Below are 23124 nucleotides of genomic sequence, written 5' to 3'. Positions count from 1 at the left end.
AATAAATTAATTACGAAACCTATTCCAATTACACAACTTAAACCTAACACGCCCTCCATGTGAATGAAAATGACAGCCGCAATAGTGTTGCATAGCTTTTGCCTGAAGGAACACAGTGAACTATGACTCAGTGCATGTGCGTTTGAAATGGCACATGTGCAGCGCTGAGAGGACATACTGAGACGACAGGAATGAACGGTAGAATGCTGCTGTATCCGTTTCATCAGTCCACTCTACACAAAATGTACCCATCACCAGCCATTTCCTGTTCTACTTGATATCACCAGTCTATTAAACCCACAGGACATTGGGAAATACCACTGTAGGGAAGGTGGTTACAGCCTGTATCGTGACTCACTGCGAGTCATGACGTCCTATCCCACAGCTCTCATCTAAAGCATTACAAACACCAGGCAACGTGAGCTCATTAGCAGCTGCGACCTAAACTCCAAAAGGAAAGAAGAAGATTAAAAAAAAAAAGGCCACTTGTGCCTTTAATGGGGACAGAGTAGCGAGCCCACAGACAGCCACCTGTGAGAGGGCTAGGAAGAGCAGCTGTTCCTTTTTAACATACAGGAGTGCTTGTTCCTAAGCGAGAAGGCTGACTGGCTGGCACGTGTCCTGAGGGGAGCTCCTATGTGTGTTTGTGTGGGCGGAGATGTTCGCTAGAGGGAAAAGAAAAACAACACAAAGCCTTGCTGAAACATTTGCGCTCGCTCCTCCGAGGTTGTTGGACATATCAAAGGCTCTTTTCTATTACAAGCCATAATAAGAGGGTTGGATAATTACACAGGGCATATCAGCAGAATGTAGAATGGTGAGCGTGTTTCCAGCTTACGTAATCACACGACACCCTAGGTGCAAGAACATTTCCTCACTTATAGAGTCAGGAAATTTAAAGCCCTGTCTACATACTTTTGATGTCAGTATTTTTTTCTTTGTAAGTGCCTCAAAGAACATTATGAAACAGTATAAAACACAGCTAGCTGCAGAGAGAAGTTTATAAAGACATTTTTTGGATCTAGTAGTCCTGCTGCACTTTAACTATGTCCTTCCCTTTGTCCTTAAAAGGTTTCATCTCATCTTACTTCCGGGAAATTAAATTCCTACTAAAATACTAATCAATTGTGCAACAGTTTCCAAAGTGCCAGTGTTTTTCAACTACACTTCATGACTATGTATCATACTGAGGGAATGAAAGAAACTGAGTCACTAATAAACATCATCTGTATCTCTTTATTTGAGGATGGATTTTGCCTTATTATGAGACAGTTCATGGGCCCTATTCATTTCAACTCAAGTACTTCAATAATGGGTGCTTCTGCCATTTAAAACATCACTAAAATAATCATTAGCACCTGCTAAATGAACAAGATTTCAACTGCTTAAAAAGACTATTGTAGGATGTAATAAATTGTCTTTTTGTCTTGTCCCAAATGCTACAGGTTGTCTGGGTGTGGTGCGGCAGATGGAAGGTTGGGCTCGATGAAAGAGGGGGGCCACAGTTTTGGGTTTGGGCAGTGGATGGGTTAGGGTTTCAAATTTGCTTAAATGCAAAATATCATAAACATTTAAAGAAAAGGTTGTTTCTCCCACCTAATTTGTCATTTTCACACTGCCTGATACATGTTTGAAAAAAGACAAGGTGTTTCTTTAGGTCTATTTTTCCAGCCCAATTCAGATTAACTTAAGATGTTACAGTGAAGACTAGCAAGCCAATACAGACAAATATAACAAAACAAAATTTCAGAATGATCATTTTTGTTCACATTGGTTCTGGTCAAGAGGTTACAACAACTTTCAGCAGTTGTCAATCAATAAATCTGTTGCATTCTAATGCCTACAATCTCCCCTACTAATTGGAAAAGAGTACTACTAGTTTGTTTAGAGGTGGTAAATATAAAAGTCAACTAGGAACTTTAAAAACAATAGACAATCAAAATATTATCACAATGACACAAAGTGTCTTGACACAATGTGAATCTCTTCAGTCTAGACTTAACATTGGACCAACTGAGGTTTTCCAAGGCTAAAGCTTTCTTCATTATTTTAAACGATCACCTTTGGAATCTATTACATTAGGAGAAGTCTACCTCAATCGAGGAATGTGACATCGAGGAAACAAATGCAACAAATTCATACTAAACAAAAAAAATCAAGCAGCAAGTTATACAAGACGCTGTCATACACAAAACGTCATAAAAACAAAATACTTGCACATACATCAAATGTGAAATGTACTAGTTAAAATCAAGCACTGTGAGAAATGTGATTCAGGTGAGGCAGAAGTGGAGTGAGGAGCTGGTCTGAGGCTGTGACAGTCTCAAGGCATCATTGTGCAGCAGCTTGTATAGCTTGGCTAGCATTCTCTGCGGCGGCCCGGTCCGAGGCACCCTGATCTGAGGTATCCCTATCTGTTTGGACTTTCTGTGGAGCCATCTCCTCCAAGTCAGCTTCATCCAACGCAGCCACGTCGTCACCCACCTTTTCCAGTGCAGCCTCATCTGGGGCTACCGTGCTCAGAGTGCCCATGTGAGAGGCTGGCACGTCCAGCAAAGCCCCGTCTGTAGCTACCGTATCCACCGCAACCTTGTCCTGAGCAACTATTTCTCGGGCAGCCCTGTCCGCGGCTGCCATGTCCAGAGCCTCCCTGTCTGTGGCCGTCTTGTCAGGCCTCGCCACATAGAAGAGGATGTAGGCCTTGGCCTTCCTCACTGTGTCCTCGTTCGTCAGAGTCACCGTGCTGTCGTTGAAGTGGTACCAGCGGCCCTCGTGGCTGCCATATGCCGTATAATGCCCTGATCCAACCCTGCGAACACAGACGGATATATCACATTATGCTGCCCGGCTTCATGCAACACGTCGCTCGCAGCAATGCAAGTGAGAGGAACACGTTCAGCTTGACCGCTGTGGCAGTGCAATATCACCACTTAGTGGCCAGTGGGAGAATAGCAGCGGATTGATGGATAACAGCTCTTCTTAGCATGTTTAAACACATTTTCAGTACCTTTCAGTCTGATGCCTTTCAATATCTAGCGGCTACACAAGGTTTTAATATGCAGCTGTCCACAAGGCTTTCCTACAAAACTGGATCCAAATGATTTTGAGCAGAGATTGGGTGAGATTTACTCATTATGCCGTTGTGATTGACAGCCAACTGCAGTAGGCAGAGCTGGCAGGCAGATGACAATTTAGAGATTCATCACCAAGTTTTGTTTTGGCAATGTAGGTGACCAGCTGTTCATTTTGTTACCATGGTGACAGAAGCTGTTCTCGCCTGCTCCAGAGCACATGAACACGTGTCAGCTAGAACAAACTCATGGAGTGAGCGACAGATTGACTCAAAACAAGGCTGAGATAAGCAATATGCTGCTGTAAGAGATTGTAAAACCACAAAATCATCAGCAAAGATTATACAAATCGTAAATTCTAATTTAAGAGGTGATACTTTATCACAAAAACCAGGCATGAATATCAAGTACTATTCATGGCTCAGGTGATAAAACAGCACTTTCTAGTCCATTTGAATGCTTAAACCATGGGATACTTGGATACTTGGGTAAGAAAATTAGGTGACTATTTCTTGTCATTCTCCACTATAAACATTCAAATACACCCATACACATTAATGCCCGAAAGATGCTCAAACAGTTATCTACTCACCCAGATCCATGATGCACTACCACAGCAACAAGGTCATACAGGCAGCTCCCTGGTAAGGAATTCTCTGGCTGTAAACACAAAACAGCAGGATGACAATTCTTCCTCTGGAGTCAGCACTACTACTGCCAAAATCACAGTCTTTCAAACTGTCTGACCATACATGAGCCTGTAACTAATCAAGTGTCAGATTAAGTATAAAACTAAACAAGAATCAAACTAAACAAGAATCAAATCGGTTCCCCACAAGCTGTGAGGTTCCCAACACCTCGAAGTGTGCAAAAGTCACTTATTTAACATGAATATAACATGATACCTGAGGTCATCATAAATGAGGGTGTCTGCAAGATTCATCACGTTAAATCTAAGACTTTTTAAGACCATTTTAATGTCACGTGAAATATATAATATATATATATATATATATATATATATATATATATATATATATATATATATATATATATATATATATATATATATATATATATGACCAATTTTGCCACTGGAATGAATGTGAAAATGAAAAAATAAAACCTTATCCTATCAGTGTAAAGGTCTGTGTGACTGGGCTGATTTCTTGATAGAAACCTCTAAGAACTCTAAACTGAATTTAAGACTTACAAGGCTGTATATTACAGTATGAATTTAGATAATCATATTCAAGACATTTTAAGGCTTTTTCAGGACCTGCAGACACCATGATAAATTTTGTTAAGTATCATCACTACTGTTGCACTGTTCCAGTTGTCAAAAAATATCATTGCAGCTTATTTTGACAATACTATAGCAGAATTTCCAAAAAAAAAAATTCATAAAGCTTTAATGAACATTTATTCAAATGCAGGTGTTTTTCACCTGTAAGGATGCATAAGGGCAGTGAGCAGATTACTATAATCAAAATAGCTCTGGCAACACATGGGTATGCTTTACACTATGTGGAAAGAGAATGAAAAAAGTCTAACTTATCAATAACCAGGGGGGAAAACCAAATCTGGTATTTCAATGTGAGCAAATGATAGTCAAGTCCACCCACACTATTTTTAAGTTTTGCAGTCAGCGATAGATGATTTTAAGTCCCAATGGAACGGCATTTTGAGAGAAACTTGCTTCTTTAATTTGATGCATTTAGTATAAACCAATGGGATATCAGTTGGGGAGAGAAAAGCAGATTTATTTGATGGGAAGGGTGGAGGGGCAGGATTGTTAAAAAATCTGTGATGGTAGTATTGGTTGGAATTTGTATTTATGCCTACTGGTACACCATGAGGTAAACATTGAAAAATATTATTTATTGATAAATAGGTGAGGTGTATATTATGACATGAAAAATTAGCTAACAAGGTGAAAAAGTCTAACTTTAAGTGAGACATATCCAAAGCATCCATCTGCACATGTTTGCATGTCAGAGGTATGACTTTCAAACTGTCTGGCAGACACATAAAAATGGGAAATGGTTCGCATGAAACATTATGGTTTGAGATTTCAAAGACCTGGGTGATTATGGCTGTTAAAGGCAGCATATTACAGGACTCATAGGCCCTTTTATACAAGCATTAGAACAAATGCCAATTCAAACACCGAGTAAAAAGAGTGTGAAAATACATATTACTTTGAGTTCCAGCCTGCAAACTGTCAAGTGTTGCTGATAGACTCAACTACAGTTGAGAATAATTTTCCAGAAAATTCTGGAAGTTCTCCCAGTCAAATGCAGTCGGAGATATACAGTGCATGTACAGATGGTAGCAAGTTAATATTAAGACTGAAAAGTATGTGCCATGTGTATGTACTAACGTACCAACTTTATAAAAATAAATATATAAAAATAAATAAATAAAACTAAGTAAATAAATAAGTGGAGAAAACAGCTTTCCTAAACACAATCTGGCCTGGATACAGCTTTATGTGCCGAGCTACAAAAAATTGAACTAAAAAAAAGTGATAATAGAGTGCAGTGAAATCCTCTTTTTGCTTGTGCCCCCCTTCAGGAAGGCAGAGGGCAGTCGGCTAGAGAACAGCGCCCCCTGGAGCTAGAAGACATTCAGACACTTTAGAGAGTGAGAGGATTATTGGCACAAGGGCTTGAACCTTGATCCTCTGGTTGAAGAATGATCTTTCTAACCACTACATTACGTTATATTTAAGGCATTTAGCTGACACTCTAATCCAGAGCAACTTGCATTGAATGCAGGCCACTGCCGTCCAAAACAGATGTTCCATGACCGGCAGAAATCAAACGCTGCGCTGCATCGGCTACAGCGGTGAGAGCGTACTGCATTGGCCGGGAATCAAACCCAGTCTTCCCACATGGCAGGCAGGAGATCTGCAACTGAGCCACCACTGCAGGCATCACCCAATGATACAAATACCTATCAATATTTAATTCAATCCAAGTATTCTGCCAATGCCTGCCAATTACAGTTTATCATGAATTTAACATTTATGATTTTTTTGTTACTTTACAAACATCAAAAGTAATTTGCGTGTGTAGGATAAGACATTGTAATTTTAAGACTATCATTTAAATTTCCACATTTAGCTTATCTTCGGTCAGGCAGAGGCCATCTGCTGTGGTTGCAGACGAACCAACATTTTTTTCCCCTCACTGGCTATGAAGCTATCATCGGCTATAATAATGGTAATTTTCTGCATATAAACAGACCTCCTACCATAACATACACATTTCAAATTGTCTCTTTTTCATGCTGTCTGTCGTTGCCCTGCTTGAGTCCAACTCGCAATGTAGTCCTTATCGTTCGCCGTCATATTTCATGTGCTTGACCATGTCAAATGTCATTCTGCGTACTATCATTCCATGTTGAGAGATCTCTTGCTTAAAAAGACACTGCATGAGAAATCAAGTCAATCAAGTAAAACTGAGACATTCCTCATCGCAAACTATATTTTTGTATGACAAAACTTAAAAGCTTTGTAAAAGAATTAAGACTATTCAGTTTAAGAGTGGATACCCTGGCCTGAATGTAAAATATGGCAGTTTTTTTATAGCATTTGGTTCCCAAGTCAAAATTTTAGTATTGCGGCGAGCAACACACTTTTGCCATTGGGTTTCTTACAATACCGTTTTCAGCTCACCTCCAGTAAGTAGCCCCTCATGTCGAGGCTTCGCAGTGGGAACTCCACATAGGTATCCACCTTATTTCTCAGAAAGGCTGTCCAGTGGAACCTTTTCAGGTGCAGACACAAAACCTACCATTGGAAACAAAACCTCCCATCATACAAAAGAAAAAAAACTGTATTTTTTCCACTATATATATATATATCTTCAATAAATTAAAAAGTTACATTTATATTTCATATTGTGCAGTGTGTGTATGAAATGTGGTGATGTGACTAGATGTGATTTTTTGTACTTCAACATGTACTTTGTAATTTATTGTATTGTTCGTGCTGTATTTTATGTCGACCTGCCCTGGGACTGCAGATGGAAATTAGCAAATAGCTATAATCTGGTGCAAAGCATCTTTTCTCTTTTCTGAGATCAATGTTCTCTTTTGCACATGGTCCCTGACAAATAAACTTAATACACTAAAAAAAAAAAAAATGTAATGCATTTCCAAATGAGTAAATTGTGTTTAGATTCATAGCAAAATAATGGGAATGATTCATCTCCAACCTTTGGCAGCTTCTGGATCCAGAACTTCTTGGTGGATTTCTGTCGCTTTTTACACTTGTGACACAAGTAGAGCTCGGTTTCATCAAGCTCTTCCAGGTCCGTGAAGCTATGCAAGCAGTCTAAAAAGAGACCAACCGCACATTAAATGCTCACGCTGAACACTGGCACACATTTAGAGGGTAACACTGCCAAAAAAAAAAATCTACCAAGTCATTATCCCAACCACTGGGCAACAGAATTTACCACGTAAGGTGCAAGTAGGTCCAGGCTCCTGGTCCTTACTTCTCTTCTGTCTGAACTGGCTGGGAATGTCCAAAGACAGGTCTAGATGGGAAAAGAAAGGAGATGAATCCTCCTCCTCAGTACCACATCACCCAGTGGGCTCTGTCTAAGAGGAACAGCAATGCATCTTACCAAGGAATGGGTCAAACTTCCGAGATTCTGTCCCACATATCAGGCAGTTGACTTCATTCTGAAGTATGCCGCCAAATATAGATGTGACAACAGTGGCGGTCCCATTTCTGAAAATAACGAAAGGCAAACACGGTTTTACAACACAATCAATTAATGTACTCAACCCAAAAAGTTTCAGTTACACCACTCACAAGCAAAAGAATCTTTAAAGAACGCAGTATATTCTGTGTGTGTGGTAGTTGTGGACCAGTGGACGCTTACTGACTCGTAACTGGCACACTCACACCATTTCACCAGCCTGACCCAGTAGCAGTCTATTTATTTCCTACATGGTGATGTTCCCAGCAGGTTTTGCTACTGCTATCCCTCCCACACAAACCACCAAACCGGTCTCAACAGAGCCATCATTGCAGTCTCAACATAGAGGCATCACTGCATTTGCCCAAACACACTTAGTGAGAAGGCTGCCTATCAAACAAATATGAGCTTCCTTTGCCGAGCCAAATGCACGGAGATCTTTTGTAACCACCATGGGGCGGCACTTCATATCGCACCATATCGCAAAATGGAAACAGCCACTGGTGTGAGCAATGTCAAGGAGTGGTGACAACATGACTCGTACAATGCTATTGCTAATGTTGTCTAGTGTGTTTTTCCCTTCTAAATCATCTGTACACCTTTGCATACGTGTACAGTATAAAGACACTTAAAATACGAAAACGCATACTGACAAAAAAAAATCATATTGCGATTGACAGAATATTGCAATTGCAATTTAAACTGTGATTCATATCATCACAAGTTTTTCCTTGTCATAACATTTTTGAGAACTTTAAAATTGTTTAAAGAAAAGTGATTTTGTAAAAAAAAAAAAAATAGATGTCAGTGTGCAGGATTTACTGAGTTTGAGTATGATGAAAGGTTTTCACCAATACTGTACTTGATTCATGAAGTACAGTATTGGTGAAAACCTTTCATCATACTCAAACTCAGTAAATTTCAAAGCTTACCAAAGGTTACCCAGAGCTCTAAATCACCTTGTTCAGAAATCCATTTTGGACACCCCTCTCTCTTAAGCAATTAATTGCATTAGTTCATATTGCGATTTTGATTTTTTTTTTCGATGAATTGTTCAGCTCTAACGCGCACACACAAACTGGCACAAATAACAGAAACAATTAGTAAGGTTAGGGTGTCGTACATGCAGCATTTGCCCCCTGAGGTGGAGAGTCTGACCCCATCCTGAGGTGAGACTGGGTGGGCTGCCCCGTTGCAGCTGCCCTGGAGCTCCCTGTGGAGGTGGTCCAGCAGGTAACGCATGAACTCATGGGCATCCTGCTGCTGGTAGCCCCTGGACACACAAAACACAGGTTTCACAGGTCAGCAAGGGTGAAACAATATGCGCAGCTCAGAGTGAGCTTTGCAGTCAGCTGGGTGGTAGTTACTTAAATGACATCAAATAGAGATGCACTGATGCCGGCGCCGATTCTGAGCATTAAACTTCAAGTCAGCTGATACAGAGTACCAATGTGTTCCATTACGTTTACTGAAAACTATATACTTTGGGGTTACTGGACAAAAATGATGAAACATAATTCACTTTTCAAGCAAGATCTAACATTCCTCTGTGTAAGAAAAAGCGAGAAAAGTAATTTTGCTTTGCTTTCCAAGATGTTCAATGTGGATGTGGATGTGGATTTTAAGATTGGGGAACTTCTTTGATACCACTTCATATTTTAGCCTGGTTTTGGCTTAAAACAGGGAAAAACAGGATTTCAGCTCAGTATAAGGAACTTAATCATGGTAATCTAATTCAAAGGAGACAGCATCAAACCACAATTACAGACTCTATACAATGTTGATGTACCTGAAACTTGGCATGATTTTCCATATGGCATAAAATAAGGAGTCTGGACTGAAGGCGGTCTGGCTCCCTTGCCACAGGGAGCATAACGTTTTCCTGAACTCCTCCACCAAAGACCTGTTCAACACAGAGCAACACAATCCACATCAACAGCACATCTCATCATCACAGTCTACTGAGCAAGGGTAAAAAATAATTACAAGACACTCAGACAAACTGACATTGATGAACCCGCTCACATTTACTAGTATCTAAAAGTCAAACTCAACTTCCCAAGACATTCTTAAAATGCTGCAAAGCGTGCACATCCAACAAGGTCGAAATAAGAGAATAACAGAATTAGAGCAATGAACAGAATAGGAGAGTGCACTGTACTGAAATGATCGAAGAGAGCATTTTCCCACTGAGCTTCTCATCTTTGTTGCTGCACTCTTGTGCTCCCACTCCACTTTTGACCCCAACCGCACCGAACATTGAATCCCAAGCCTTGGGGATATGTAATCTCCCATACACAGCAGAGCCTCCTGTCATCAGCACACAGGTCAGTTAAAAGTCATATCTGTGAAGTGTGAAGCATAACTGCTCTTCACACTCAGTGTGCAAATTGCGGGTAAAGTTTTGTCTTATGTTTGCCTCTTAATTTGAGGAAATCAATCAGGAGTGGATTGGATGCCCATAAAACTATTTCTGGACTACTCTCCAGCCTGTCATATATACATAACATTTGTTGTTATGTATATAACAAGCATGTTTTCTAGAACATTCTCTTCATTTTATGCTTGCTGTAAAGTAGCAATTCATTTCAGACCAATGCACTCAGGCCCATAACTCCTCCCTCCTCCGGAAGAGGACCTTACACACTGGTGTCCCCTTGGCTGCGGGTGTGGTACATCCTCCTTCCTGCCGTCTTACCACTGCGCAGCGCCACCGCAGGCAACTCCTTGAAATAACAGCTGAACTGCTCAATATTGCTGTCAAAGAAAAACACATATTTTCTGGTGACATATATGACAACTGAGAACAAAATGATCAAAACATGTAATAACAGTAATAATGTAATAATAATAAAACTAATAATGACTGCCCATGACTATGCTGAAGGTTAGTTGGTGGAGTTAGCTTGTGTTTGCAATGGACGGGTTGAAATTTAAATACACTAATTTCCCATCCCATTAATACAGGGTGGAGTTAACTGTAAAAGCCTAAGTTGCCCTCTTCTTAATACCCTTAAAATCTGGCCTTCGACTGCCTCTGGTTTCCAAGCAGCCTGCGTAATCCCCCTGGCTTTGCCCCAGACTGTATTACTGAAGGATGACTGGCCATGGGGCCCTCTGTCTGCAAGGCCACAGCTACTGAACCACGATGCAAACCCAGCGGGCCACCCGCATACCTCATCGTCAGCGCAGAGCCTTACCTGAGCGACTGAAGAATGGCATTCATGAAGCATGTGTTGCCCAGGTTGCGCAGGCCTGTGGCGCACAGAGCCGTCCCATCCTGTCAGAGACAAATGAAAAGCACAACAACATATTCTTAAAAACTCCAAAGGACTACTGAAATAAGATTAATTTATTGACAATATATATAACTGATGAACTATTCAAAACATGAAATGCATGTATAAAAGCTACAGCTTGTCTGATCACTTGACATAAGTGCTAATGCATCCTTTTATTCTACCTCCTTCGACTGAGAATACTGCCCCGAGTCATGACTGTGTGTGGAAAGACACACAATCATGGACAGTAGGACAGTAAATCAAGTGCTCCACTCATCAGTATGGACTCCATAAAGCTATTACTTGAAGACACTTTCAGACATGCCCTGCAGGGTGGATTTTGAATTGTAAAAGGAAAATTTGTGACAGAATGTGAGCAGCCTGCTCCTTTGATTGTACTGAAGGGTGTAACTAAAGTGATAGCACTTTTCTTGCTGTTAAAATGAAAAAATAATCATGATGTTTTGGCACACTTACATTGTCTTTTAACATCTTGCTGTTCAGAGATGGACTTTCCTGAAGTTTCCTTTTCCTTTGTCTGTCACCAATCAATGCTGAGCTGCAAGAGGGAAAATTGTTTTATCTGAACACTTTTATCTAGCCTTAGCATGCTGTGAAGAATTTTGTTACTTATAACTCCCAGAGTATGCAGCTATTCTTTGGCAGAGATGTCTTATCTTGGCTTTTTATAAAGATTTAGGTCAAGAACTGTGAAACTATCAAAAAATAATGCTACTTTTGAATGACTGTTATTCACATTTGATATAGCTAATTATGAGAGATTAAAAATCAAGAAGTAATTATTAAAACAAACATGATATGTGATATTGTTAAAGACTATTGTAAAGTACTTACTTTTCCAAACTCTGAAGATGTTCCCTCACCTTCTGCACCTGCCCAAGTTTGGTGTCATTGACAACAAAGTCATCACATCTGTAACTATAAATCCACATCAAATCAACTTCAAGACATATTTAGCATTTCTTAAAACATAACGAACTTGAGACTTTGACCACATTTACACCTGGCTTTATAGCCACAGTAATTGTTTAAAAAAGCATCTGCATTTTGTCTCAATGGAGGAGCAAGCCACATTTAAACACAGATGTGAATGCACCCAAGAGGGACTGATAGTTTGGAAAAATCCCAGTGATTCTTGTGTGTAGTTTACACCTGTATTCAAATGTAGCGTGTTGCCTTACAGAGACAAAATCTTGAGGCAAAGGGAGAGAAAAATGTAGGATCACTAGCAAAGTAATGGATTTCAGCTAACAAAAAACATTTGGTTCCTATGACCACAGTAGAACAAGCCTCTGACTGTTACATTTTTATGACTGTACCTTTTGCAGTGCCCCAAGCTGAGTCACAGATCATAGACTGAGATAAGTTAGTTAGGAAGGACACTCACCAAAATATGCTGTAGTTGCTGCAGTCCATGCAGACACAATGATGAGCTTTCTCCTTCTCCTGTTTCTCACCCTTCTTCTGGTTATTGACATGGACTTGGCTCTCTTCAAAGTGTTTCTTTGCATGTCCATTGACATATCTGTACAGAAAGAGATTACTTTAAAACACACTACATCTGCAATTTTTTGTAATCGAATTTACAAAAGGTAAAGGGCAAAAGGCCTGAATAATGGTAATAAATGTTATCAAAGAGTTGGGCAGCAGAGTGAGAGACACTGCCCCATAAGTGAGAGGTTGCAGTTTTGATCTCCACAGAAATTTGTCCATCAACTGCCAGAGGTCCTGTCTAAGTGTCTTTGAGCAAAACAAGGATGCTTGGATAAGCACATCAGCCAAATACCCAATTTGTAGTTTCTCAAACTCAGGTTTGAGGGCCAGTGCTAGTCCACGGAAGTTGCTCGACAGTCACCTTGTTGGTTATTTATACAGTATACTAATCTCCATCTGACTCAATGTGAAAATGTTTTATCATAATGGCAGCAGCTCCTGAACATGCTGCTGGCATTGACTTGCTGTTTCCTGAGTCAAAAGGGCCACTGTCTCCCAATCCCCAAAATCAAAAGGTTTGAGAAACACTTTAGTGTATTATTTCAGTTACTAACATGGCATGTTTGAGTATAACTTTAGTTACAAACAAAAAAAACAGTCAATACTTACCTTCCACAATGCACAATCAGACAGGTAAGGCAAACCCATGGACTTTTGTTAGATCTGCAAACTGGACATGAAAGGAGAAGGTAAACATTACCTGCTGTTTCAATCGTGTACTCCATTAACTGTAGACTGTTAATGTTGTGATTTGTTTTTGAAGGCAGTCTTCTCTCTAATGAGTTAGGTGTATTATGATCCCTGCGAGCAACAGCCGGGGGTTTGACTTGTAACCATCTAGCAACCCCAGATAACAACAATCAATGTAAATCGCCTGACCTGAAGCTGGGATCCAAAACATGTATTAGATAACAAATATTTTTCACTTTTAAATTAATTTCAGCAAACCCTAGGCAGAGAGCCATTTCTCTCACCGTTGCAGCACCAGGAGGACGGAGTACCATTGGGGAACCTGGAGGAATCGACGGCGAAGCACACGTTTGAGTTCAGATGAGGGCACTCCATCAATTTCTAATTGGCAGCTAAGTTAGCTAGCCTGCACAACAACATCAACGGTAACACAAAACAAGATAGCTAACAATAGTTAGCTAATTAACCTAAAGTAGCTAGCTAGCTGGCCAACTACTTAGCACGTTTACCCAACTTAGCTAACGCTAACACGCTAACATAACTTCAAAGTATAGCTGTTTATAGAAAATACAAGTGATAGTATTTCCTCCTTGTCATTTTGTAAAATAGGAGGAAATGCTTGGTTATTCCTACGCTCACGTTATCTATGCTGTATAAGGAAACAAATAACTGTTGGCGTTAGCTACAAACAAATGGAAATAACTTGAGGAAGTGACGTAGCGTCTGCCGGCTTGGCCGTTCTCCAAACGGAGAGCAAAGAAGCAAACATAATGGAGAAAGTATCCAGCAAGGAGGTTGGCGGAGCGATTATTTTTGCCTACTTCCTTGTTCGCTTAACTCCCGCAGACCGCTTCATCTTTGTCTGCGAGGTGATAAGTGTCTCTCATTCGGGCCACCATCGTTTTCCTGCGAGAGGCTTATTTGATTAGCCAAACAGCGTGTACATTAAATGTCTTATTATGCCATTAGTGTTGTTGTGAGACCTGGGCATGTCTTTCAATTCTTAGTGAAAAACATGTTTGTTAGCAGGTGCTCCTGTGTTACGCATGCGTAGTATGTCGATGCCCCCCTACACTGTTCTTGTGTGTTTCCATCAGTTGGAACCATTGTTGGAACTTGATAGTTGAAGGATTATTAATGTGTTAATATCAAGTAATATTAAAGCTAGGCTATGTGATTTTATTAAATGTAATGTTTTGCTTGATATTAATATTGATTATAATAATGTTAAGAAAAATATTAAGCAATCCATCACCTGTATCGGCGACTAGTAGGAACTGCAACATAACTTTTCTTCAAGGTAGGTAATTAGAGCAGAAATCCAGCAGAAATGTCTAGTGAAGAAGTATTTGTTTAATCCCAATGTGGAACCATATGTTTTGTTTGTTCCCCATGGTAGTTATGAAGACATTCATACATTTGTCAGGCTGTTTTTTTGTTTTTGTTTTAGGCCATCTCATAATGTAGCATATTTCAACCCAGCCAAAGGCAACAGCATTGATTAATTTTGTTATGATTCTATGATGCTGAAAATCGTCATTTGTAGTTGCAATGAATAATCCTTTGAAAAGAAGCATCCAGTTTGTAGTTTCCACTTCTTTCCACTTGAGGGATCTGTTCATCACATGTTGAATTCGATAGCATTAGAATCAGCCAATAACTTATTTATAACTAAGGATACACTACAAATTAGGACACAGAAACTTTCCAATGCAGGTGTTTACACATGTAGATATGCAGACATTACTAAGGAGATAACTATCAAAGTTGTGACATCTTCTAATGCGTAAACACATTAACATGTACAGAATAAATAAAATGTAGGTGTAGTCCCATACATTTACGCTACATGTTTAATACTTGTGTCTCCATTGTTAGTTTTCTATCACATATGATGTTTGGTCAGACCTTACAAATCTTGACGGACACAGTCTCCTGTTCTCACCTCTCACTTCCCTGCGGCACAACCTGCTGATGTGAAGACTCAAGCACTTCTTATCAATCCAGACCGCTATAGAGAGTGATGCATGTAGGAGTGGATTTCCTCTCTACTGTGGGAAATGAATGCCTCTCACACAGGTGCTGTCCCATTCACAGGGAGACATGATCGAGGTGCAGCCCTTTTCTCCAAGTCGTTACAGTATGATAATGTATATTCTCTTTCCCATACACTGTGTCCAACTGAGCCAACTGAAAGGAAACTTAAAGTTGTATAACTCCCTACTCTAAAGGATGGAAAGGAGGCAAAGGCAGCTGCCCTCTGACACCAAAGACTCAGTGAAGTGCAGGATGAATTAAGGGAATAAGCACCTTATAGCCTGATGTGTGTATACACTCCCCTTTTTATACACTGTGTCTTGCTTCCCTCCTTCAGGGAACAAGGAGTTACAGTGATATGCTAACATTTTTGATTATTGGTACATAACATTGATGTGCTTTTGTTGGCTTGTCTTTGCAGTGTTGACGAAAGCATAACTGAATACCAACTGCAAAATACAAGAAATCAGTCATTTAAAACTACTGGCTGCATGGCATGTCTTGCTTATCTTTAAAAAATAATGTGGCTAAATAACTAACGGTATTTCCGCAGTGATAGCCACATAATGTTTGTGTTGACAAATATATTTAATAAAATCAATGATGTAAGTTTCACTAACAGTGCAAAACCTCTCATATTCCCTATTATATTCCTTTTATTTCACTGTGTTTATGAGCAGGCTGCAACAGGTACCCAGGTTAGGTCTGGTAGCCCTGCTTTGCTGTGATTTTTTTTTTGAGTTGGTATGAACACACAGGCATAGAGGCTGTCTTGTATCTTATTAAAAGAGATGTTAATGTTATACTTATTGTCAAACGCTTCACCTGGCCAGGCCTATTGTTCATATTTTAGATTGAGGACGTAACCTTTAATCCAAATACTGAAAGCTAAACCTTTTCCAGAAAGTCAAACACAACTTTGGAAACATTCCTTTAATTAGCAAATCAATTCTCTGAACACTGCAAGTACTGTGGCTGTATAACTGATAACTGAACATGAGTTTTAAGTGCGTTTCAAAGCTCTAAAATCATTGTTTACATTCATGTTTGTAAATATTAGACTTATGTAGATAGTATGATTAAATAGATGTAAAATCCTATTTTCCATCAAGCCTATAGGCTTACTACATTCAATTAAAGTTAAACTTAGCACCTTCATGGGTTCTTGTAGCACCTTTCTAAGTTTCTTCAAGGGAGCCGTGTTTTAGAGTCTCATATGCAAGGTGAGACCAGGCATGGTTCTTCCTGAAACCCTTCTTGGATGCTTTATTATGGCTTTGAACCCAGGATCTTCCAGTCACATTTGTATTTGACAACAGAGCAAATTGACCGACAAGTTGACCGTTGGATCAGTGATGGTGTTAGACTTAACATCAACATGAAGTGTCAACAGCATGTTCTGATGAATTAATCAAACCACCTAACTTAGAAAAACCCTTTTGCAACTCAAACAGCACATAGACAGCTATAAAACAAAGCCTTGTGATGATTAGTTTGCTAATCAACACTGTCTCACATCAGAATGCTTTTAGACCACAAGTACTAAAACATATTAAACAATAATCAAAATGTTTTAAGGATAATGATACCACCTAAATAATAAAAACCCTTTTGGAACTCAAACAGCACATTCTCTATAAAACAAGACATTTTGATGATTAGTCTGCAAAACATCACACATCAAACATAATACATTTAAATCCCAAAAAACAAAGTATGAACATGTTATCACCTCTCGGTCATGAATTTAAAAAAGCATGTGGAAAAAGAACGTAAAAGCTTGCGTTTTGAAACTTTACACCAGAATCTTCAAAACCTAAAACAAAAGATTCACAAATTCTGAGCAGGAAGCTGACAGTTTCTGTTATACTGTGTCCATCATACCAGTTATTATAGTGGGGACTGAATATATGCACTATATGCATTTACCTAAATTCATGTGTTGGGTTTTAAATTGATACTTACATTCAAAAGACTTCAGATGGTGTTCAGCAAATAAGCTAGGTAATGTATAATAATGCAGTTGCATTTTGAAAACTGAAATAATTCTAAGGTTCCTGACATCAAGGTTAAAACAATTTTAGACAATTGCACCTATCTCTGCACACAGCGGATAGTAATTGGTCGACTAAATTCGGCAGACTAAATTAAAGAGCCATTTCTTGTTAAATGTTGACTGATAATCTCTGTCACTAAACGTCATGCTTTCAACTTTATCACAATAAGATGTTTCAGTAAGGAGAGTGTTGCAGAAACCTTCACTGATGATCGAGTCTCTGAAGGTTTAAGGATGCACTTCTGCTCCTATTTTGTTTGAGCATGAACATTCTTCTAAATCAATGAATTGCTTCTAAAAGCGGTATGTGGTAGTTTATCTTTTTAGGCTACACTGTGACAGATCTGAATAATTTTGAATTACTAAATTAAAATAAAGGACAACAAAGAAAAATACTTTTGGATCTCATATTTTTTAGTCTCTGATAGTCATCTAGACCAAAGCACATGTAATAGAGATGGACAAACCCTGATACTCTTTTGGATGTTTAGTATCAAGACTAGTGGTGTTACTACACACAGCCCAGCCCATAGAAACCCCAGATGTGGCCACAGAAGTCTCTGTTCAATCTTCTATTCCAGTTCGATCCCCTTATCCTGAAGAGGAGATTCAGCCTGGGCTTCCTTAGTTTTCCTCGGTGCATTTTTTGGTTTATCCCTAGAAAATACAATTAGCAATATAACAAATTAACGTAAACATTATCCTAACATTAGCCTAACATAAATATTCTTGAGAAATAAAATGAGGAGAAAATAAAGATCTAGACTATTACTTTTTTAGTTGCACTCAACAATTCTTTTGTCCACCAAGACTAAAACGAAGAGAGGAAAAACAAATATTGCCTTACTTTGACTTGACAGTCAAGACGACTACAACTATGATGATGACGGCACCAATGATCCCAAACAAAACTCCACAGATGATTGCTGTTACGATAAAGAGGACAATATTTTCACAACAGAGAAGGGATTCACATACGTCCACTGAGTAGATTATTCACCACATAATATACATCTATTTGTTATGCAGGGAGTTGGAACCTGTTACAATGTGTCAGAACCAGGTAACAGGCAACAAAGACAAATGTTTGATAAAAGTGAAGATTTATGATGGGCAAATAGCCTTTAATGCATTGCACATGGCAGAAGGCTCTGTGTAAACTATACTGAAAACACGGATCTGTATCAGTGTCATTTTTTATTCGTAATATGTAAAAAGAAAATGCCATATGAAAAAAATACAAAATTAAACTGAAATGCATTCTGACTGTTTAGCTTGTCATTTCAGCTAAACATGAATTCAATGTGAAACAATTCATTATATACTGTATACACACTGCTTTATGTCTGTCTACTCACCAACTGGAGTGTCTGGCTCATCCTCCTCCGCTTCGTCACCATCGTCTTAGAAACAAAATAATTGATCCGTCCATGTTACAAAACAAGATCACTTGTATTATATGACACATGTCAGTTATAAAATTATTAAAATTATATATTATAATTATAAAAAATACAGTATTTTGAAAGAACATATATATATGTATGTAGAGATGTGTGCTCACCATGGATACCAGCACATGTAGCGTTGCAGCTTGCTTGGTCCTCAAATCTGTTTCCATTCCCAAGGCAGCCACTCCAATGGAATTTTTTGCATTTGTCATGAACAGAATCATAGTAGTACCTCAAATACTGACCATTGCATTCTCCATAATTCTTACGAAAGTGGCAAGCTTTGGTTTCTGTGAGGGAGGAAAAGCAGTACATTATTAGTAGTAGTATTAGTATTAGTAGTAAAAACAACTAATGCATTATGTGTAAACAACTCATTTGTTAAACTCAGTTGCTATGCTTTTTCACCACTTGGTGGCATATTGCTATTAGGCCTACTTGATGCTGAGAACTGTCCTTACAACAGCCTCTAAAGCAGTAATGACATGTCAAAGTACTTCAGGAAAAAAGTACATTTGAAAGTGATTTGATTCTATTATATGGCTGTTAATGAGATACATTTACTTTTTATAAAATAGCACAGCTCCTGATAAAGTAGGCTTTGCAGTCAGATAATGAACATGCTGCTCTCCAGACATAACAACGCAAGGATCCCTGCCTGAAATTTGGCTGAGATAGACCTCAAGAAACCCAGCATTAGATGACAATCTCTCTCTTTCTTCCTCTGTCTCCCCCTTGGCCTCTCTCTCTCTCTCTCTCTCTCTCTCTCTCTCCCTCTCTCTCTCTTAATATCATTATTGTCATTGTTATATTGGCTGACTCGTGTTTTTGATTGATCTGATTTTATCTGCTTGTTATTGTTTTTACCTGGACTTGTAGATATAAAGGTGTTTTGGAATTTGAATTCTCTCTCTCTCTCTTTCTCTCTCTCTCTCTCTCTCTCTCACTCTTTCACTTAATAATGAGTTGGGATCAGGGAGGCTTGGTGCTGTAGTGTTTCCTTTCATATTCCTTAAGGCCATAAAACTCTACCTCAGTAGTCAATTCATATTCCAAAGTCCTCACTTTACAGCCAGAATGGAGGACAGGTGCCAAACTATTTGGACTAAGTTCATCCTCATTTAAGCAGTCTTTGAAGATACATTGGACATTTTGCATATTCAAAACTGATAGTGTCATGGTTAATAAAGATGAATTAATAAATTCATATTTTTTTCACTTCAGCTGTATAAGGTCATCTCACCATCCATGGGGTAGACCTCCTCTGCCCTGGCAGAGCAATTCCTCATGCACTGTCTTTCATTCTCAAAACGATTGTCATTTCCTCCTGCTCCTTTGTATATGAAAGGAATGCACTTATCCTGAGTGGCGTCATAATATGAAGAGAATATGAAGCTTGTGCCTTCGCCTTCCACTTGGGGCAAGTTACAGAATGCTGTTGGATGACAAAGATATGAATAAGTTATTTGCAGAAGGATCAAGGCAATGCTCTGGTCTGCAAATGATTAATTCTGGTCAGAAAGCAGAGGAAAATGTTTGAATTTAAAAGTCAAAGTAGGCTAGATTTCCACTGTCGTGTACTATTGGTTTCAATTACAGAATAAGATGGCAAGATGAACAGTTACTACACTATGATTTGGTGAAAATCACCAGGCGCTATCTCTGTTCACATAAGTAATGTTTAACTAACCCCATCACCAGAGATCCACTCCTTCTTTTTATGGCTGCAATAAAATGTGTCATTTATGGTAAATTTTCAGCACTCCCGCCCTTCATAGATTTCACAGCAGGGAAGTAGTTTCAGACTCTCCCTCTAACAGTGAAAGATTACAAACTCTTAAACCAATATACACTTTAGTTTTGGAGGGAATCTAACAGAGAACTCCTGGCTATTCCTGGATTGTCACAATTTGGTGTGTTTCCAGTCATCTACACAGTAGTGAGATGAGATGAAGTTGCAGGCTGACATAGTCTCAAAACAATCAGGCTCAGACAGCAATGATCTCAGTGCTCAGAAGACTGGAATTAAAGAGGAAGGAATTATCGAGTCAGCTTAACACAATCATTACCACTGTGTAAATAGCATTTCCAAGACAGTAGACCTATATATACCATCTTATTTCTTTGGTCAAGCTTACACTGTCTAGAGGCAGTCATTTTCTGCTTCAGGTGCAAGTCACAACATGAAAATAAAGTAAGTGAAAAAGAAAAATACAATAATTACTTCCCTCTCAGAGATGCAGCCTGGATTTGCGTAATGGACCAAAACCCCCCCAAAAAACTTTTTTTCACCAAGTCTAACTTATATAATATAAATTGAATGGATTTTGTAAATTTGCCACATAAAAATGTATTATTCAGTCTACAGTTTATTTAGTCCACAGTTTGTTACAGAAAAAGTGAAGCCTAACTGCCAGTGTAACCGCCGTTTAGCCACGAGTAACAACGGCTCATAAAGGACTGAAGGTGAAGCTTTATCTCAAGCTTTATCTCACTGAAACTGAAATGTTACATACTGTATATGGTTGTTTAAATGAATGAAAGATGGTGAAAATGGTAGAAAACATATGAAAAACAATAGTTTTGTGTTATGCTCAAAACAGCAGTAATACATGAGGCTATACACCTGACTCATTTTTCAGTAAAGATGAGGCCATGTCTTGATAGCGAAGCGTATTCTGAAAGTTATTATTAACTGACTCATGGCTGTGGTTTTAAATTAACTGTAATTTAAGAAGAAAACTGTTTCACGTACCTGGAACGGCAGAATAGCTGATGCCGACTGATGCGAAAGCAATCCCCAAAACTAGAAGGTGTTTCATGTTGCTGCTTCTCTTTGTGCTCTCTTTCCTGGAGTGAGCGAGGGTTGTAAACTACAGTGGGAGTGGGTCATCGTTGTCATTATTGACCTTTGGACCGATGTTTCACTAATACGTCTCTCTGGCTAGGTGACACCCTCATTGAAACTAAAGTTTATGGCAGAGAATGACATCTTCCTCTCAGTGTTATTGGCTGCAACAGTAGTAGCCATTGATCACATTACTCTATATTAGTTTGATATTCACCAATAGTGTGGGAAAATATTGTGATTATCTTGAATTCTATATTTAATATTGCTTTGCTTGATCACCCAGATTGAAGTCTCACTTCAATCTTATTCACTCTAACCCTGGCAGTGAATTGACCAAGGCCTATCAACCTAGCTTGTGCTCTCGAGCCTAATGTGGGGGAGTCACCCCTATTTCAACTTGGTTCTTGTCCTGTAACTAGACACGGTAAATGAGCACCTTTAGAAAACTCATTCTACCTCATTCTAATTAGTCAGCTACTTCACTCTTCTTATTTCCAAGCCCCCCTAAAATCTGTTGATAGTTTTACACACAAGTAAGTTTGGTCTGGGGAATTAGCACCTAGACTCGGGATGATTTGACCAGACTCAGAGGTTGTAAATGAGATATTCTGCCCCCCTTTTTATCGTGTAGGGCAGAAACCATTTCACTTGCTATGCAGAGCTGAAGAGAGCTAACTCTATCTACAAAGGAAACTACACCTCCTGTAAGTTGGTATAGACCCACACAGGGGCTAGAGAGAAGAGTATAAACATTTTTTTTATTTACTCAGCCAACAAAACCAGCAAAATGTCAAAGGAACAATTATTTATTCTCTTTGTATTAACCTATCTACCTCTCACATTCAAAGTTCTGTTATAACTAACAGTAACAAGAATTATAGGAAAAAGTATTTTGACAGAGTGACAGAGTGCTCCGCTGCAAAAAGGACCCAAACAGCCATTTCTAACCCTTCTTATACTGTCCTGGCTCTGAATGTTACACACAAAAGTTCACCTCAAACTGTCTTCACACAAATATTATGCAAAAGAGTTACACACATTACAAACCACAAGATTCATGTGCTTCACACTCACACATTATTGACCTTTTGTTTTTCAGCTACAAGTGTGTTTCCTCCCACAGTGTGTTCTTTCAGTTCATGTTTATTACAGTTCAGTCTAATGTTGATTTTCTCTTATTCTCACTTTGTCAGCTGTATTGAAGAGGAGTATTGCGCATGACAGAAGGCTCTGTGTAAACTATACAGAAAATATGGATCTGTACCAGGATGTGTCATTTTTTTTGTAATATGTAAAAAAAAAAATGCAATATGAAAAAAATTCAAAATTAAACTGAAAGGCATTCTAACTCCAGTCTGTTTAGCTTGTCATTTCAGCTAAACTGAATTCAATGTGAAACAACGCATTATACATATATATATATATATATATAGACACTGCTTTATTGTTTATTTTTT

The 23124-nt window shown here is 38.8% G+C and overlaps 2 protein-coding genes across 2 annotated transcripts; both read right to left on the bottom strand.

Annotated features, from left to right (window-relative positions):
• Window positions 1-1228: 1228 nt before the first annotated feature.
• usp3 (ubiquitin specific peptidase 3) lies at window positions 1229-13975 on the bottom strand. The gene is made up of 15 exons (XM_071896489.2): window positions 13557-13975; window positions 13192-13252; window positions 12476-12613; window positions 11923-12006; window positions 11545-11626; window positions 10987-11066; window positions 10430-10543; window positions 9576-9689; window positions 8910-9059; window positions 7709-7815; window positions 7538-7618; window positions 7295-7413; window positions 6754-6867; window positions 3664-3731; window positions 1229-2809 (listed from the first exon to the last, which is right to left on the bottom strand). The coding sequence occupies exons 1-15, from the start codon at window positions 13645-13647 to the stop codon at window positions 2332-2334; spliced, it is 1881 nt and encodes a 626-aa protein (XP_071752590.1). The 5' UTR covers window positions 13648-13975; the 3' UTR covers window positions 1229-2331.
• A 4233-nt stretch (window positions 13976-18208) lies between these two features.
• Window positions 18209-21638, bottom strand: LOC139909398 (boophilin-G2). The gene is made up of 5 exons (XM_071896457.2): window positions 21572-21638; window positions 20060-20251; window positions 18930-19106; window positions 18724-18768; window positions 18209-18291 (listed from the first exon to the last, which is right to left on the bottom strand). Exons 1-5 carry the CDS (start codon window positions 21636-21638, stop codon window positions 18209-18211), a joined length of 564 nt encoding a protein of 187 aa, XP_071752558.2.
• Window positions 21639-23124: the final 1486 nt, after the last annotated feature.

The sequence above is a fragment of the Centroberyx gerrardi genome, chromosome 4 (assembly GCF_048128805.1).
Source record: "Centroberyx gerrardi isolate f3 chromosome 4, fCenGer3.hap1.cur.20231027, whole genome shotgun sequence".
Classification (NCBI taxonomy): Eukaryota; Metazoa; Chordata; class Actinopteri; order Beryciformes; family Berycidae; genus Centroberyx; species Centroberyx gerrardi.
Note: the sequence above shows the minus strand (reverse complement) of the source record. Positions and strands in the feature narration are given on the sequence as shown.